At 40.7% G+C, this 19,885-nt stretch overlaps 1 protein-coding gene across 1 annotated transcript in view; it reads left to right on the forward strand.

Annotated features, from left to right (window-relative positions):
- Positions 1-18,094, forward strand: part of LOC132326025 (bifunctional heparan sulfate N-deacetylase/N-sulfotransferase 3) — a 51,816-nt gene extending 33,722 nt beyond the window's left edge. Inside the window, exons 7-14 of the mRNA XM_059843677.1 lie at positions 5,501-5,683; positions 7,168-7,264; positions 8,140-8,263; positions 11,011-11,185; positions 11,555-11,725; positions 12,728-12,837; positions 13,291-13,393; positions 14,573-18,094. Coding sequence (XP_059699660.1) covers positions 5,501-5,683; positions 7,168-7,264; positions 8,140-8,263; positions 11,011-11,185; positions 11,555-11,725; positions 12,728-12,837; positions 13,291-13,393; positions 14,573-14,692 — 1,083 coding nt within the window. The 3' untranslated portion in view covers positions 14,693-18,094. The remainder of the gene's footprint in view (positions 1-5,500; positions 5,684-7,167; positions 7,265-8,139; positions 8,264-11,010; positions 11,186-11,554; positions 11,726-12,727; positions 12,838-13,290; positions 13,394-14,572) is intronic.
- The last annotated feature ends 1,791 nt before the right edge of the window (positions 18,095-19,885 follow it).

Here is a 19,885-nt window from a genome sequence, read left to right on the forward strand (position 1 = left end):
GTACCATTGCTTTTCAGATCCTTTGAACTGCAGAAGATAGAGATCTGGAGCTTTTCTGTCCTATGAGATGAATGTTGAAGGGTAACCAACAGTTCATGAAATTTTTCTATACTTTTTCTGCCCCTAAGAAGAACAAACAGAATGCAGTAATTGCATTTCATGCACTTACATGCACTTCTTGCAAAGTACTGTGTGTCTGCAGATGGAAAGGAAAGGGAAAATGCCCTGTGGAGAGGAATTTGGTGAAAGCCTTCAAATGGTTGACAGCCCAACAATGAAACTAATGTGTAGCCAGCTGTGTGCTCTTGACGTGGTTACAGCAGTGCTGATGAAGAGGAAAGGCTGTTAATGCTTTAGGCACTTTGACTGATCTTAAAATAATTGTAGTCTTTGTGTGCGTTCAGTTCTAAGTATTATTTTCTTCTAATTTTTACCTCTCCCCAGTTGCAGTGAGTAGAGCTGTTATTAAGCTAATTGACTTGCAGCAAGGGAGAAATTATCTCCTTTAGCACTGAAAATGAGAGGATTTGTATGAGCATCAGCAGAACTTGCTGTGTCTTAATGTGACCCTGAACTGGCACTACAGAAGAAAATCAAAATCAAAGACATTCAGACTCAGATCTTCCCTTTCTGTCCATCTTGCTTGGCACAACCTCAATTTAACTGTACTGAGTGTGAGAAGCAGGAGAGATGGTTCAGTTTGACAGGCTTACCCCATTTCCTGGGTGAGAAAGGCATCAATTTCATCTCTCCCCTGTCCTCTCATGCCTGTAACTCCAGCAATAGTTGCCATCAGCTGGGGCAGGGGGAGAAATCAGTTTGGCCAGGCATTTTGGCTGACTGCAGCACACAAGTATTCTTTGCCTTCCTATCTATTCTTCAAAACCCACCCATAAAAGCCAGAGTCTGGTATTTTGTGGGTGGAATAAGAAAGGAAAAATTCCTAAGTGAACAGGCAGTGTGGAGGGGCTGTGGAACAGACAAGAATAGCTGTCTCTTTAGAGCTGATTCCTTGTAACAGTGGGCAGGAAATGCATTGAAACCGTGGCAATCAGAAATCTTTACTCTTCTGTGATCTTTAAAATTCTTGAATGGAAAGCTTTGTGCCAGTGGTTTAGAGTGAAGCAAGTCTTTTGAACAGTACTACATTACTGAGTCAGCAGGGGAATGAGCAGCAGCAGAAAATAAACTTGAGGTTCCTGACTGTCAGATCAACAATTCAGAACTACATCAAATAGATGATTTTGTTTGAGCTCATAACTCTTCCCTGGCTCCATTGTATTTATGGTGGAGACACCACTGAGTAAATGGAGTGGACATGTCCATGGCAGCTGTGAAAGCAGCAGGACAACCTCAGGGCTAAAAAGGGAGTTGCAAGCTGGAATCTCTGTGGTGGAACTGAACACAGCTTTTCTGCAAGCATCCAGGTCTGAAAGGACTGTATTTCAGGTATTAAAAATACTTATTTAGTGTAGACTCTGCTCTGATTTTTTGTTCCATCCCTTTGGCAGTCTAGTGGAGCACAACCCGCTGTTACTGAGTCTCTGAATGCCTGAAACAAAAGTGTTTGGAGTAACTTGGAAACAATAGCAGAACTGCAAACAGTGTGCACAATGCCAAATTAATTGGAATATAGGTGTTGTGAGAGTTGGATGTACTCTCATGGCCTGTAAACTTGTGCTCAGTAGCTGAAATACCAGCAGTGTTCCAAATTGGTAATGCATCTGCTGTGAGTACCTGGCCGAGAGCGCAGAATTAATTGTCAATCATAATTTAACTTCCATTTGAAGGGCTGTGCATAACTTCATTGAGTTGGGAGACCTCAATGCTACCTTGTGATGTTCTTGCACAGATGGGAGGGTGACATAGTGCCTGTGACTAAAGTACCTTGATGGCTGGTTTATTAGTAGGAATTTATTCAAGTTGGAATTGTCTGCAATAGCTCTATATATGCTAAAAAAATAAATGCCCAGTATGTAATAAGTGTTCATTTCCTGGTCTTTTTTATACCAGCTCTTCTAGTTCTAGATTTGAAATGCCAAAATAATTAAACTTCTCAAGATCATCAGTGTCTTGTAAGTCTCAGACTTCCCTCCACTTCCCTTTCTGCTGCAGTTGATGTCTGAAAAGAGAGTCTTCTCTCTGCTCTGGGTCTGATCCTGGCAGCTTAAGAGAGACCCCTTGACTCCAGGGGAAGAAGCCAGGAGCCCTAGGAAGGGCTAGTCACTCTTGGGAATGGTGATATCATTCCTTTGGGAGGCAGACACCTCTGTTTTGTCAGAAAACAGCAGCTGTAACTAAGACTCCAGAAGCTTGGTTTGAGTAGTGTCCTTGTTGTATATTTTCAGTAGGTGCAGCATCCTAATAATCTTGATTTTGTAGTGATCAGTAATGTTTAAAATACCCAGCCAGCTAACATCCATCACTAGAAGTTGGGTAAGTTGTTGCATTGTTTCATTCTGTGTAAGTTGTTTATCAAGAATCTCTCTGCTCTTGATACATAAATTAGATCATGCTGGTTCATCTTTTCTTGAGACATTATTTAATAGCAGCTCCTTCTCAGTCTCAGCTCCAGTTTGTTGAGCTAGAAGCTGTTGCCTCTAACTGGGAAATGCTGTAGTAAGGAAATACACTGTATGGAATGAGCAGTCAAAAGATAAAAGCTCTTTCTCCTGAGTGCTTGTTCTCATTTCCCTACATTTCTGCAGTACCACTCAGAATCCCAAATAAGATCAGGACTCGGGGAGGAGAGCAACTGTAACTTAGACCCTTTCACTCTGGGGAACAAGAAAATCCTGAGGAGAAGCTGGAAGGAGAAGGCAGAGCACAGGAGAGCACCTTTGCGGCTCTGATCTGAAAATGTGTGAGAGCAGCAAAGGAGCTGCTGCCCAGAGGCCAGATTTAGTCCCAAAGCATCATTTTAAAAACTGTCTGCATTCCATTTCAGTTCCCTCGTGAAGGATATTAAATCCTGTGGAGAGTGTGCATTGAAGTGCAACCAAGATGATGGTTTGTTTATGAGGAACAGCTAAAAAAGGGTGATCCTTCTGCACTGAAATAAAGAAAATGCTGAGATGCCTGAAAGAAATTATTTGAGAAGAGTGCTGGAAATAATAAAATCAAATAAGCTCTTTTTATCTGAAAGGGAGGGTAAAATGCTTGTTAGAGTAAATATAAATCTATTCACAGCTGCTTCCTTATTGAAGGAGGAATAAAGAAATATGTGAAGTTCTGTTTGTATTTTACAGCATTTCCCAGAAGTGGAAGATTATTAAACAAATAGTGTTATTTATTAGGTCTAGCCTTGGGACATGGCCACAAAGGATTCCTTTTGGAGCTCCTAAAGGAATCCTAAAAGGATGGTGGTTCCAAGAGAGTAAATCTGTAGGAGCATTGCATGCTATTAGTTGCAGAGAAAGAACAATGATTCTTGTTAATTAGAATTTGTTTGAATGACTCAGGACTTGGTACAATAGAGCAAATTACAGCATCATAAACCCAGTATGGAAGGGAAAAAATAATCATTGTGTTTTGTCCTGGTGTGAAATGGCACCACCTGCAGATGGAAGGGGATTGGTGTGTGATTCCATCCTTCTGCACAGGGAAGTGGGGAATGATCCACCATCCCTCTCGGCTGATCTGTGATATTTACGAAGCCATCTAGAAGAGTCTTTTTCTACAATGTAAAGTCATGTATCTGCTTGGCTAAGAGTGTCTTTCTTTACAAGATTCAGCCATTTAAGTTTTCAACCAGCATTTGATCATCTTTGTCCTGTAAATAATTAACCATCAAGTATCTGACTTAAAAAATATAACTAAAATGGGAGCTTAGGTCTCGGGTAATTTTTCCCTTTCACTGACACATTTTTGTATGTTGGAAATTATTTATGATGATATGTCCAGTCAATTTCTCAGCCTGTACTGACATTCCTGAAATTACAGTGATGTTCTCTTCAGGAACAGAATAATTATATTTTCCCTGAACTGGCAATCTTTACAACTTCTTTTGCTTTTTCTTTCACGGCAGTGCAGTAGCTGTTGGCAGGTAAGGAGTTGCCAGGAGGTGAATTGACATTAAAAATGTCAGAGGTCAGCCCACATGTAGGAAAGAAAGGGGCTGTCAGGAAAGCAGGTTAACCTTTTTATGGAAACCTGCTGATTGTGACTTTAGTGAGAACAACGTAGTCCTGTGGCTGCTCTGTTCCTGCTTTGAGAGCTGAGATGAAAAAGGAAACTTGAAAAGGTTACACAGCTGGTGCCTAAAGGGAAGGGGTTTTCAATCTCAGTCCTACCCACAAAGAAAGATCATCTCCTAGTGATTTATCAGTGTGTATCTTCTGATTTCACTGTAAATACCAGCTTTTCATTATTTTCTTTTTCTTTCTTTAAGCTGAAGACTGGAATTCCTTTACAAAAGATTAACTTCAGTTCCTGAACTAATTTCAGCATTTTGACCATGATAAGCCTTTCTTTTTTTGAAGTGGCTTACTTCAGGTTTTACTTTAAATAGAAATTGCTCATCCATGGCATTAGCAGATTTATTTATAAAAAGAGTCGTGTTTCTAATTTTTTAATGGAAATTAGTCTGGAGAGTTTATCTTGGGGGTGTTCTACTTGGAAAAGAACTTGAAGAAAGAAATGTGGAGAGGCAAGGGTTTGCAGAAGGCAGTGTGACAGCAGACTGTTGCATCAGTGAAAAATTCCTTGGAAAGGGATCGCTGTAGAGAACAGGGGGTTCTGTCTGCAGCCCTTCCTCAGTCCCTGAGAGCCCATCCTTGCAGTCTGTGCATCCCTGCTCTGTTCACCAGCTCAGTTTAGGTGTATCCAAAAATGCCCTTCCTGTGAGAAACCTTCATGGAAGCATTGCTTCCATTGGGAGTGCAGGGGTGCACTTGGAGCAAGGGCTGGAGTGTATCTGGGTATCACCTTCATAGTGAGATACTGGGAGAGTAACATACAGCAGCCTTAAAACTTTTGCTGATTTTTGATTGGGAATATTCCATGCAGTTATTTGAAAGTAGTCAGGTTTGAGATTTTTTTTTTTGTTTGTTTTGCATATTGAAGTCACAGCAATAGAGCTCAGCTGCTTCCCTGGTTTGTGGCTTCTTGACTCTTCCATGAAAACAGAAATTAGATTTTTAACATAGCATTTATATTCCCCTTAAAGTAAAGCAGTGGGCATTGTTTCTGCTGTATGCTATGAAGTAAGTGCACATCAAGGTGCTGTCAGTGTTGCCCATCCCCAGGGCAGCACTGCACATCCTGCAGCCCACAGAGCTCATGGGACCTGTTCCAGCGATTTCCTCACTGCTTGCGTTGAGTTGACTCGAGCAGAAGGATGTAATTCAGTGAAGGGCCCGGGCAGTAAGGGCTGTGGGAATGTGATCCAAGGCTTGCTGCTCCAAGAGCAAAATGCAAATGAGATTTCCATTACCTGGGGCTGCACTGCCATCTAGCGATGCAAGGACTCGAGGTGTGCTGTTCATTTTGTCTCCCACAGATCAGCATCTTCATGACACACTTGTCCAATTACGGGAACGACCGCCTGGGCTTGTACACCTTTGTCAATCTGGCCAACTTCGTGCACACCTGGACAAACCTGAAACTGCAAACCCTTCCCCCGGTCCAGCTGGCTCACAAGTATTTTGAGCTATTCCCTGAGCAGAAGGACCCTCTCTGGCAGGTGAAGGCTGAGCAAGAGATCGGAAGAAAATTGTCTTGGTGGTTTTTTGGGGTTTTTTTTAATTCTTTGTTTCAGGTTCTTGTAGAGAAAAGCAGTATATTTTTAAGTTGGTTCCATAAAACAAGCAACTGAAGCTTCAGGATGTGATCGTGGTCCCTGTCACTTGTAAAAGGCCATGAAATGCATTAGGATGTGTAATTAAAATTATCTTTAATTTGTTTTATTTGTGACTCTGCTTGCCTTTAAAAATGTGGGGAAAGGCAGGCAAGGGCGTGTTGTGTTATTTATCTTCTTCTTTTGGAAATAACAGGAGTAAAGCGTTTGACAGGCTGATTTATATGCATCTTCTAGCAGTTAAAGAAATGAGTTTTCCTCCATGTGTGTAGGGAGAAGGGGGCATCCAAAAAGAGAAAAGAGACCATGGATACCCTAATTAGCCAACTGGAAATAGATGAGATAATCAGAAGTTATTCTCAATAAGCTGGGAGCTGCCCAAGGAAGAAGTTTGCCAGGAAGCTGTAGATAGCTGAGTCCTGACAGTGATAATATTAACCCAAATAAAATCTTATTAAGGTGGCTTGGTGGAAATACTCTAAGGAGCAAACTTTACTAAATCAAACATAAAAATCTATTTAAGCTTGCTTACTAAAATGTTTTCCAGCGTTGAATGTTGAATTGCCAACTTAGGGTCTGAGATTGCAAATTTGTACCTAAATATGCATTTTGAAATTCATGCTGGTTTTGAATAAAACATTGAACTAGAGGGGGAAATGTCAAGGATTTTGCATAATACGAAGAATAATTTTTAAAATGGAAATTAGCCTGTAGCCATATTACTTGGAAAATTATAATTACTTAGAATTATGATTATAAAAAAGACATTTTTAAGTTACAGCGACTAAGATGTACTGTATGTAGTGCATTTTGTCCATAATTGATGTGATTTTGAATACAGATATATATTCTTAAGCCTCAGAGGGGTACATGAAGATAATTCTCTTCATCTCAGTGCAGTATTGCCAAAGAACAGCTTCAAAAATTGTTTGTGAGCAGCATTTCCAGAACAAATTTAAACCAATTCAATTGTGAAGCGGCAAAGATTAAAGATTAATATTAGGTACTGATTTGAAATGGAAGATCAGAATATGTATTTGTGAATAGAAAGCCTTAAATCATAGTCAGCCTTCTCTTTTAGTTTTAAAATGCAGCATATATAGTGTGGTAGCTGTTACAGGAATGGGGCAACTACATATGTGTAGGATATATTTCTTCTACGTGCTTGTCCTTAAAAAAAATTCCTGGTTACATTGGAAATACCATTCTGAATTGCTGGAATAGTTCTGGAATGCATTGGTTTTCAGTCATAAGGACAAATAATTATTTCTGGTAAGAATATTTGTACATGGGTGAAAATAGGTAATTTATATATGAACCTTTTCAAATGTGATGACCAATAAAATTCTGAGTTTTCTTCTCTGTTTTAGAACCCCTGTGATGACAAACGGCACAAAGATATCTGGTCTAAGGAAAAAACCTGTGATCGGTTACCAAAATTCTTGGTTGTAGGACCCCAGAAAACTGGTGAGATTTTCTTTTATTCCAGCAAGATAGGCTGTGTGTAAGTTCAAATATGTAAAACAATTAATCACTGCTGACTCAGGCTGCTGTGTAGAGATCTTGATCATCCAAGAGCATTTTTTTTATTTTTGGATGCCATGCAAATAAGGCTTCATCATGTAAGTTACAGCAGCAGTCAGTACACATGCAAAATGGAGGGCTCAGGTGTGTTCAGGTTTTTTTGTGTGTGTGTGTGTCATTTATGTCAAAATGAGTAAACTTTGATAAAGAGGGGAACAAGGCAGACAAGCTCTTGTCCAAGAGGAAGAAAGAAAAGGACAGGACAGAGACGTCTTTCAAATGGGTTGGATTCTGAATTGCAAGTTCTTGTATGTGTCTTGTTTATAGAATCCTGTTATTTCTTGGCATTTTTTTCAAGTCAAAAAGTTCCTAAAGGACAGTTTTCATTACAAGATTGCACTAGTTTATAAATTTACTCTGGTTACTTTTCTTCTCTGTAATCAGGAAATTGCAGAATTCCTTTTATCTTCTCCAATCCCCAAAAGCAAATGAATGCAAGATTTTCAAATTATTTTGTGACAGTCTCATATACATAAATCATTATTTTTTAAAACATGACTATTTTAAGTTGGAAAAACAGATTTCAACACTGGTACTCCAGTTGTCTTTATTAACTAGTTAGAGTCCTTTAAATCTCCTAATTCTAAAAGCTCAGAAAGTGCAGGATCTTAGGTGAGATAAACCAACATCCCCTCAGTGAATTGAAATGGAATAAAGCTGATTTAGTCCCATCTAAATCAGCTGTGATCCCCCCCCCAGAAATATATATGTGTGTGTGTATTTTTATTTTAAATCTTGGACTTTTATCCTATTTGCAGGTACTACAGCCTTGTATTTGTTCCTGATCATGCATCCTTCCATCATTAGTAACTCCCCCAGCCCAAAAACCTTTGAGGAGGTACAGTTCTTTAATAGAAATAACTACCACAGGGGGATTGATTGGTAAGATGGGTTATTAGTATAAATCTAAAAGTTTATATATTGTGAACAATAGAAAAATGACATTACTGTTGATAATGGTAACTGTGCATATATAAAGTGAGATAAGATATAACCTTCAGTGTCTTTCTGAAATGAGAAATAAATGCCACTGAATAATGATCTTACTACAGAATATCTTAAATGCACCAACTTTTGTGAGGCTTTCTTGTAAATATCCAGATATGAATATGTGCAGAGCAGTAATAAAATAATGTATTTCTCGTTACACATGCCTTTGAAAGTGGGACAGTAATGGTTGGTAGTTGGATATATGGACACAAAAGTTATGATCCTGCTGGAAATCTTATTTCTTAAGAGAAGAGGAAAGATGCTATCAGGAAGAGGCATTTCTTCCTTTAAACAGGACATAGCAGTAGCAATAATGTAAATATTAAAAAATGGGGGCAGGGAAAGCTTCTCAAAATGTTCTTTAAATTTCAGGTAATTAGGAGAATGTGTCTGTGTGGGTCAGTAAGAGGTGCTGAGACAGAGCCTGTGTCCCTGCTGCCACATTCACTGTGGCTCCCTGGGAGCCACCAGGCACAGCTGCACCTGAAGGTCACTCCTGATTCCTCTGTTTTCCCAAAGTGCTGCGCTGTAAAGCACCAGCATGAAAGCTGGTGACATGCTGTAGCATCTGGGGAGCACCAGTGAAGGATTATTGATTTCTTGTCTTGTTTCTTTATTTTGCCCCCAGTTTAAGGGAGAATACTTTTATTGCCTTTGACTTTGTATTCATCCATAAAATGAGCAGGGTGAAGGCTGCTCTGTGGTCTCAGTGCAGACACATCAGATGCAATTTGTTTGGCACGCCACTCGTTTTCCCAGAGGTGTAATTGCTGTGGCATATTCTCACTGGGAAGGGTGCTGAGTCAGCTCCTGTGCCAGTGGAGAGGTGCTGGATGAAGGAGTGGCACTGGGAAATTGCTGCTGAGGCGTTGGCAGCCAGTGAGGAGGACATGCCGGCAAGGCAGAGCAGCTCCATGCTGTTGGAGCAGTCAAAGTACAGCAAGCCTTTTCTTCCACAAAACCAATGTTTTCATGTTGCTGGAAAACTACTGTGCTGCTTCTCTTTCCTCCTGCCTTATCTGCTTCCCTAAGGGGCAGGTACAATTTGGCTGCCACACACACGTCGGATTACCGTCATCCTAACGTGGCGCTGTGCGTAAAGCTCACAGTGGTCAGCCTGTCTAAACCTGGCACTTCCCTTGGACAGGTTCTCACACAGCACCCACTCTGTGCCCCACCACCCCTGCCAGGTTCCTGCAGTTCAGTCTCAGATCCTCATTACTCCCTGTTGGTGTAGTTGCCTAATTGTTAGATTTGCATTCGGACTGCCAGGTGGATCTCTCAGACCACCTAGTCTGATAGTGTGTTTCAATGCTGGCTTGTAATGAGCTTGCCACTTTGTTATTAGATACAAGGGCTCTCCTCATTAGTCCATTAATTGGCTGGGATTCCTGCAAAAATCACAAAGAGCTATCAGTTCAATTTTGTTTATGGTTGTGGAGATAAGGCTTTATCCCCGAGCTGACTCTTAGTCTTTGTCCAAGGTTGGATTTAGAGCAGGGCCAACTACAGAAGCAGAAGAGGGTTCTTTTAGCCCTCAGAGCCTCAGTATTGCCCTTTTGAAGGGCTGTGTAGGTGTAAATTGCAGGCTTCCAACAGACATGGCAGAATAGTAAGATAAGAACTGGTCTTGCTGTTGTTGAAATGCAGAAGCCTAAACAGACCAGCCCTGCATTTCTTTATGTAAGCTTTGTTACAGATTTCTCTCAGCTTCATCATTCTCATCAAATCAGCCCTAACACTTGTGGGAAATAAGAGTCCACTGATTTCAGTGGTTAGAATTTCAGAGCCAACAAGAGCCCATCATTTGCATTGCAAGTAGCTCATCTGTACCAACAGAGCAAAGTCTAAGCACTGGAGGAAATCTCGATCCTTAAGCATGGTCTTCAGAAGAGGCTGTTTAAATAACATTTATTTTCTCCATACAGGTTAACTGAAAAGTCAAGAGGGCCAAAATTTCCTATTTATTGTTTTCCCCAGCAATAACAAGAAGTGATCTGAGGGCCAGGGATAGAGCTGTCCTTAGATGACAAAGCAATTGCAGGAATTTAACTACAGCTTCATAACAGATGAGGAAGGCTCCCAAAAAACCCTAAAACAACTACAATCCAATTTTCCCAAAAAATGTGACTCTCAGAAAAATAAGTGAATTCTGTCACTGCTCAGAAACCTTTTACCTGATGAAGCTGTGGGGGATTGTTTCAGTGCATCTTCCCATATAAACAGCCTCTTCTCAGTGAAAGCATCTGATTGATACTGAGTAGCTTTTTCTTACAGTATTGCAGTTCAGTTGGTGTCAGCAAAAGGCCAAATTTGGAAAACTCAGTTTCTACTTAAGACTTGAGCAATTTGTTCTGACTGAAAAGTGAGAACTCGTGAATTTTAAATACATAAATACTGTAACATTTTTATCCCGTTAAAAAAAATAGCTGCTATGTCTAGTTACATGTAGTGAGGAAGCAGGCTAGTAGCAAGTAAAATATGATCAAAGATACAGTGTAAGCTTTGGTTTGCTTTCTTTTTTTTTTTGCACTTAGGCTTTTATTTTAATTGAGTACTCTAGAATAAAGTATGCTTAACAGATTTATCAGCCTTTGTGTGATTTTTAAGTAGTTCTGAGGATGATGTTGCTTTCCCAGGTACATGGATTTCTTTCCAACTCCTTCCAATGTCACCACTGACTTCCTGTTTGAGAAAAGTGCCAACTATTTCCATTCTGAGGAAGCTCCCAAGAGAGCTGCTTCCCTCATCCCCAAGGCCAAGATCATCACCATCCTCATCGACCCGTCCGACCGCGCGTACTCCTGGTACCAGGTATGCACTTGGGAGAAGATGGGCAGGCACCAGGCCAGGCTTCCACCCTGAATCCTCTCTCTGTGTCCTCTCAGGATATATCCCTATAGTCAGTGACCATCTGTGAGCACCCATGGCCTAAGATATCTGTCATATTTTAAAATACCAGTAACCACTTTTTCAAGTTATCTATGATGCAAGCATGTAAAAATGATTACTTAATTGATTAATGCAATCAGCACATACAGAAATTAGTATATAGACACAGTTATCTAGTTCATGATCAAAATACAGGATAGGCTAAGAAATTTTTGTCAGAGCAATGAGTTTTGCCTTGTTTCCCCAGCTTTTGTGGTCTGTAAAGTTCCAGCAATGTCACTCCTTTTACAGCATCAGCGATCCCACGAAGACCCCGCAGCTCTGAAATTCAGCTTCTATCAGGTGATCACAGCTGGCCCTCGAGCCCCCTCTGAGCTCAGAGCTCTGCAGAAGAGATGCCTGGCACCTGGATGGTATGCTACCCACATTGAAAGATGGCTCACTTACTTCCCACCTTACCAGGTGAACAAGACTCTTGACATCCTTGTCCTATCTATCTATCTTATATATATTGTCTTTAAAATTTACCTTTGTAGAAGTCTTGCCTACTGACTGCTGATGATCTTGGGGATAATCCTACAAATGATTACCCTCCTTCTGGCCCCATGTAAGGTCAAGCTTCAAAAGATGCACATCCTAAGCCCTGAATGTCATGTGATAACAGCAGACCAGGCAGACACTATCACATGATTGGTATCTCCTTGGGGATTTATTTCTGGAATGGCATTTTGTGACATTGGCAGCGTGTCTGGCACTGCTCCCCACCCAACAGTTAGAGGGAGGTTGGCTGCAATCCCAACCTCCTGTTTACCCAGGGCTCTTGTAGCTGAGACAAGTTGGCTGGAGTCTGCACCTTCTGTTTCCCCAGAGTGTGCCAAGGAAGCTCTGATGCATCTAGCTGCTGTTATTCTCCACATACTCTCTGTTCAGCCAGCCTTGTGTATCTCTTCATGAGATGCACAATGCTGTAATACCCTGACTCTTCAATGAAATTCTCCTCATTATGTTTTCATTAGCTTTTCTCCACAAGTAACCCAGGAGTATTGAATAATGCACACTGTCATGCAGATTTTTGCCAGATTTTATGTCCCACAGTGATAATGAAGAATCAGCCCTGATGGCCTTATGTTTTATCTGGAAAAGTAGTAGTCATTAATATACTTTTTTCTTGGCTGGGCCAGTCTCTCTCACTTTCCTGACAGTATTTCTTATCTTTCTAGATCCTTCGCTGCTATTTCTCTGTTGTCACAACAGCTTCCAATGCAATATAATTTCAGATTTAATTAAAATGCTATTTCCCCTGCTCCCAGGTCATTAATGATGGTGACAATTAAGACTGGGCCCATTATTGTTCCCTGGGGCAGTACTCTCCATACGATGGAGTTTTACAGAGGTGGAAGTTTCTGTTGCAAGCCTGAAATAATGAATTTCAACTTAAACCTCCATTTATTTTCTCTGTTGTAGTTGCTGATTATTGATGGACAGCAGCTGAGAACTGACCCATCTACCGTAATGGATGAAGTACAGAAGTTTCTGGGAGTCTCTCCTCATTATAATTACTCTGAAGCCCTAACGTGAGTTAATCACGTCATCATTTTCACTTGTTCCTACATTCCTAAAATACCAGCCAGTCTGTAAGTCAGCTCACTGCAGAACAAAGCCCTTCATAGTTTCTTGAGCTGTCAGTGGGGTGAATTGTTCAGAACACAGTTTGGGGTTAAATTTTCTGTGCATCATTCACTGAGCCACTTGGCTGTTAGAGAAGTAGAGCTCTGACAGACCAAGTGCTGCTTTGTGAGAATTGCATATGAATTTTGAATGGATCAAAATGAATTTTACTTCCATAAGTGGAACATGAAATGCTGATATGCAGAAACAGAAAACAAGTAGAATAATTTCTCTTTATTTTTGGCATTAGCTGAAAAACAGATTCAGTTATATCAGTCAGGAATGTAGCATCCACTCTTTTGGATTCTGACTCCTAGATTTGGTTACACAAATTTTACACTGCACAATGTTTGTTTCAGGTTCGATTCTCATAAAGGATTCTGGTGTCAGCTCTTGGAGGAAGGCAAAACCAAGTGTCTTGGAAAGAGCAAAGGCAGAAAATACCCTCCTATGGATTCTGAGGTAAAGCATGCTGTTCATTGGCATGGTACAGGAATTCAGTTGGCACATAGAGGACATGACACAGGCAAAATCATGAGAAGGGAAAAAAGACAAAGTTAAGTAGGAGTTATTTATTTGGCTACCTTTCTCTGAAAGGAAATGTTTTAGATGGCTGTGGGCTGCACAGACATTTAGTTCTTTATTTCAAATGTGAAGAATAAATCATTAAAAAACAACAGCAATGAAAACCCCCCACAAATTCTAAAACTTGGCACCCCTGAGAAAACTAAATGTGCTGCTCCTGAAGTCCTGTCCCCTTTACATTAAGCAGCAGAAGTTGCACAGTGCAGGTTTCTTCTCAGTCATCATCAGATAGGTGTGTTTGTGTGGTCCCTTGTCTATGAGCCTAGCTAGACTGTGACAGGTAATGCAGGCACTCCTGTAATCCAGTTTTAAGAGAGGTTAGGTTCTGTTTCTATGAATTTTAAGAATACCTTCCCCAGACAAATGCTCCAATGGAGAAATTTCAGTCAGATCAAATGCTGCAGCCTGTACCCAAGGGCAGTTCAGTCTCCTGTTCTAGCTCTTACTTCCATGTTGATTCTGTCTTGCATTGCTATTTCATTTAGCCTGGCTAAAATGCAAATAAAAACCTTCAGTTTGAACAGCAGTAAGAATTAACGTACCAAGGACTTTCTCCTCATGGTACTTAAATTATAAATAATTTCAAATCAGTAGAGTCATACCAATACAAAAGCATTGGGTGAAAAGGATTTTGGTCAGAGATAAGATAAGACTGTGTTTGTGCAAACTCTTGTCTTTTTCAGCTCTAAATGATTCTCAAAATGGGGTTGCCAACTGATAGAAGTCTACATACAAAGATATTTTAGTAGCTGTTATTTCAATCACACTGTAATATTAATATCTCCATCATATTTAGTATGATTCTAAATGTACAAGACTAAGAGTAGAATTAAATTCTGCTTTGACTTTGGTGTTCTTTTTGGACAACCTTTGTTTCCTTTGAAATTACCTTTCAGAGTTCAGCTCCTTGCATGCAGTAGATAGCATAAAACAATATGAATTGCTTAAAGGAAGTAAAGTTTTCATACAGGTCAAACCAACTTTGAAACCTCAAATTCACAGCAACTACAGTACAGCATTTTATTAAATAAAAACCTGTCCTTTTGTATCCATCAGTGCAGGGCCTTTCTGTCGAGCTACTACAGAGATCACAATGTGGAACTGTCAAAACTCCTCCACAAACTGGGACAACCCCTGCCATCGTGGCTGAGACAGGAACTACAGAAAGTGAGATAGCATTGGAAAAGAGCTTTTTGAAATCTCCTTCCACACTTCAGTTATCATACCTGAACTTTCCAGTGGCTACCAGAAGGTTTTGTAAGATATACCTCTTCAAAAAAGTGTAAAGGTTAGAAATAATTTCCATGTGCTGGCATGTGGATTGTAAAAATACATGTGTTCCTTGGAGCTCTGGTGGGCCAAATCTTTCTCCTAAACATTTCTGGGCCTGTGGACTTGTGGACTACTGTGCACATATGTGGAAGTTATTTACAGCTGGTATAAGGTCAGAGATACATGACCTGTCCGATTTCACGGTAAATATTCAAATTTTTATATATCAGTTTTAAAGTATCGTGTCTCATGTAGGTTTTGTAGCCCTTTGTTGGACCACTGGCAGTTCTTCTTAGGATTTGAGTATTGTGTTGCATAGGATAAGATAATGAAATGTAGCACAAAATGCCCCGAGTACTTCTGCCTTTGGAATCAGCTTGCTAATGCCCAAAGTGTGTGCAAACACTGGGGAGCAGTACAGTTATCACCTGTCATTTACTGTGCATGGCAACAAATGCACCCAGCAACATCTGCAATCCACAGGTGTAGAAAGAAAACCACAAAGAAGCCAAAACAGAACCTGTGATTATATCTGGTAACAACAAACCTTCACAGTGTGGGAAGGGCCTTTGTCTGTAGTTGAAATGTCTGATTTTATACTGACTGAGGTGTGAATTATTAACTGAGCAGACATTTGATTGGATATGTGAAGCACACCAGTTGCAGTATTAGACTTAAACAGTTGTGACCCTGACTGGAGCAGTGCAGGGAAGAGGCTTTCATCCCTGGTCTGTGAGCAGCCAGATCCAAGCACTGCACTCTGGGCTTACATTGCTCTGAGTCAGGAGTGAGTCCACTGAAATGAATTAAAAACTCCTAAAAAGCAGCAACAGATCCTTACTTTAATTGCCTTAATTTGCACCACTATTTTTCCTTAATTTATTTGCCTTTAAACTATGCTTTTTCCCCCCTCAGTCTCATCAAAACTGTAGCATCTTTCTGCAAACTTCAGATGACATCAGCTGCAAAAATTACCAGATTTCCAGATGAAATACCAGCTCTGTTCCCAGATACATTAAACATGTTTGGAACAAAAATAATTCAGTGTGTAGTCATGGTAGAAAATTACACTCAAATCATGGGAAAACACAAATATCCACCCTTGCAGGCAGACATTTGTGATAGTTCTCAACAATACATCTCTCAGTTTAGATGTGAGATAAAGTCTAATCAATAGTGCTTGGAAGTTGAGGAAGATCAGTGTAGCCTTAATGCTCCTCACACAACTTTGCCTCCGAGTGTTTCTAAAGGCATGAAGGATTAGTGAAAACAAAAAAGAACCACAGTACTAAATGCAAGGCTTTATACAGGAGCTCTGTAATGTTTTCATCATTTGTTTCAGGGTGAATATTTAAAAACATGCATCAGATGGTGGAAAAACTTCTATGTCTCAGTGCTGTTTTACGACATTTATATAATCATGCAATTGAACTTTCAAGGTAATGGAATGGAAACCAGTCTGTTATTCCCTAAATAGAAAACAGATGTTGAGATCCTTACTGTTCCTCTAACTGGTAATCTTTATTATTTATTGATTTTGTCTATGTAATATGTGGTTTTGATAGGCCTGTAAAGAAAAAAATCTAGACAGATTTGCTGTATATAACAATATTCTTTACGCAGCACATTTTTGCTAAGGGAATATGCATGATTAAGGATGAGGACCTACTAGAGTAGACATTTTTTAAGATGAACATTTCTATTATTTATTAGAATGAGAATTTCATTTCACTTTAAATATTCAGTCATATGGATTTGTCTCAAAAGCTGACTTGTCTTAAAGTACTTCTTATCTGATGAAAGAAACACTCTGGTCTCTGAACATCTGTAAAAGCAAATACTCTGCATGCTACGGACTGCTCGTGCATCCTGCAAGCATCCATATAGATTTGTTACAGTTAAATTGAATAACTGGAGAAAATACCTGGGGTTTTCATCCTGTCATGATTGATTTTACTCTTGATACAACCTGGTGTAACATCACTCAAATGTTTTAAAAATGCAGGGATTGCACAAAGCTCCTGTTGTGCACTGCTGCCCCAGTTCTCCATGTTCTTCAGTGAAACAGTGTTATAAAATCGAGGAAAATGGGAAAAACCTTGGGCAGTGTGAAGTGCCTGATGTTTCCAGGGTGAGAACACAGAATGACTACCTCCTACGTGCAGGAGGAATGGCCTTCAGCATCATTCCTAGTTCATTCTTTGTTTTAAAGAATTCCCTCTCTGTCTTCTTGCCCTGGGAAAGCAAGGCCCTGACAGATTGAGAATGAGTGGGCAGTCAGGGACAGAGCGGTGACATTGGTCACATTGTCCCCTGGGGAATTTTACAGCCCATCTGTGGTCACCATGAGGTACTGGGACAACAAATCCTCCACATGCACCGCCTCGGCCTGGGGTGGATTATTAGCTGTTTGTAAAAGGATGGTATGAAGCCGTGGGGGGTTTTATTCCAGAACTATTCTATTGAAATGTGTTCTTACATTTAACAGGAGCCTTTAAAAAGCACTTGTAACACGCAGCCAGCTTGGTGGAGGAGGAGGAGGCTGGGCACAGCGTGCAGACAGCAGCTGGGTGTGTGTCAGGGGATGCCCTTGAGTTCAGGGGAGTGACCAACTCATCTCACAGGAGTTACCTGACAGAGTGTAACTTCTTCTGTTCACAGCTTACCTGCAGTCAGTGTTTGATTTCCAGAAGTACACCATCAGTATTAATACTCTTAAAAAGCAGGTTTGTTACAACAAATCTGTTTGCTAGTCCAAGTCAGATGTTTCCTTGTGGCTGGTAACACAGCCGTGGTTCCTGTTCCCCCGGTAGGTAACTGCACAAGCGATTTCTTTAACACCTGCTTGGTTTGGGGAGTTTCATCTTCATTTTCATAAACATGATTCTGAAATTTGCTTTATGCAGACATCAGTGCCATTAAAAAACCATGTGTGGTTCTGAGCAGCTACTGACCATTTAGGGGTGTCAACACAGAGCCTGATCAGAAATCACCTAATTGTTTGAGCTAGCATTCCTGAGAATACTGTGACATTTTCCCAGTTCTACTTGTGCAGAAAGAATGAGTTCGGATGATTTGCAGACTATCTTGTACAGAATATCCTTTTTCATTGCTTAAAAATGTGAAACTTCCTCAGGAAGAAATTAAATAGATATTTCAATGTTTATAGATGTAATACTCTTGTCATTCACATTGAATGAAAATTGCTGGAAACATTTTTCTCCGAGTTTTTTTTAAATAAAAAATAGATATTATTCTGATAGTGGCATGGTATTTGAAGTGCAACAATAAACTCTGATAAGAAAATGTAGTGCTGTGTGGAAGTGACTTTCTTGTTCACAGAAGTTGTCCTTTTCCAGGTTGGTTAGCAGCTATTGCAGCTTGACGCTGAGCTCTAACACAGTCCAGCAGCACGGGAGCAGCATGAAATGTTTTCAGAAATGAAAAGTACTGCTTACTCTTGCTGTGAGTGAATATTGCTGCTTTATGCAGCTGCTTGTTTTACTGCTTTTGTTTCCTGCTTACTTTTTATTTCTTGTGCCAGCACTTGCTAATGCGCTGGAGAAACATCTCCAGAGTTTGCTATTTTTAAGATAACAAGGAAAATTTATTCAAATCATTTGCCTTGGGGATTCAATAGTTGTGCCAATGCATCAGCCTACACAGACATGAGAAAAGCTTTCTTTGGAGAAACCTCTGAAGATGGTATGAATGTTCAAAGGAAAATTCACTGTTATCAACAAATTCAGAACAGAATACAAAATGGTACTTATCTAGCTGGGTAAAATCTGCTTAGGGGAGTGTGGGAGATAGGAAACCTACACTAACAAAATACTGCATTCATTACAGAGAAATGATGCAACTTAAAATTAAGAACTCTAAGCTTCTTGTATAATGCCCATCTCTATAAGCTCTTTAAAAAACAGTAAAGTAGTAACAATAAGAAAAGGGGAAAGATCCTTGCTACAAATAATAATAGCTTTTTGGCCTCTGTCTTTGATTTATCTTTCATATAATATTTCTTTTCAGTTCTTCCAGTCCACCAGTTCCTAGAGCTCAAAGGCAAAAGATGGTTTTTGTTGTTGTTGTTGTTGTTGTTGTTGTCTCTCTGAGTGACATGGATGGAGAAAGCACAACAGTCAGCAAAGGGCAAATCCCAGGAGCAGCCAAGTGACCAGCAGCTGAAACCAAGGGCCAGGGAAACCTGAGTGGAGGAGGAATTCAGACCAAGTAAGGGTGATCGTCCTCCCTGGACTGAGGATGACTAATAATAATTCAATAAGCTGCTGTGGTGTGAAAGTTACAGTAATTAGGGGAGATTTAGATTTGACATTAGGAAGCATTTCTTCATGAGAAGGTGTTCAGACACTGGAACAGGCTCCTTGGAGAGGCAGTTGTTGCTCCAGGCCTGTCATTGTTTAGGAATCATTTGGAAAATGCCTTTAATAACAGGCTTTAACTTCTGGTTGGCCCTGAGGTTGGCATTTGGCCTGATGATCCCTGTAGGTGTTTCCCAACTGGAATATTCTGTTCTGTTCTATCCTGTTCGAACTCCGAACGACCTGGCCTGGTCGTTTGGCCAGGGTGCAGCTGCTCACATGGACTGGAAAAGGAAAGTAAACTGTGTTCACCTAGAGGGATGACTTCATTTGTCTAGCACATCTTTCACCACCTGTGATTTTTATTTTAGTCCATGGTTTTCAAGTACGGAGCAGTATTATTGTAGCATTTAAGGCCATCTGGACCAAGCATACACACACGTCTGTCTACACACACAAAGCAGCATCGCTGCCTCAGCCAGCTGCAGATTTCTGTTTTCTTGTGGAGAATGCCTTAACCCGTTTCCCCCCGGGGATGCTGCTCGGTATCTTCGGGAAGAAGCGGGAATCAAAAGGCGGGAAGGATCGATCCCTTTTCCGTCCGCGCCTTCCCATTGTACTTGAGCTCAGTGCGCGTGCGCTCCGTGGCCTCGCCCAGTGCCGGAAGCCCCGCCCCAAGCCCGGAGTCCCGGATGCGGCCAGTTCCCGCCGCCGGCGCGTGAGGGTCCGTCGTGTGCTGATGCGGCTCCGCATGGGCGGGCGCGCGGCTGGGCCGTTG

This window comes from Haemorhous mexicanus, chromosome 4, assembly GCF_027477595.1.
Source record: "Haemorhous mexicanus isolate bHaeMex1 chromosome 4, bHaeMex1.pri, whole genome shotgun sequence".
NCBI classification, from domain to species: domain Eukaryota; kingdom Metazoa; phylum Chordata; class Aves; order Passeriformes; family Fringillidae; genus Haemorhous; species Haemorhous mexicanus.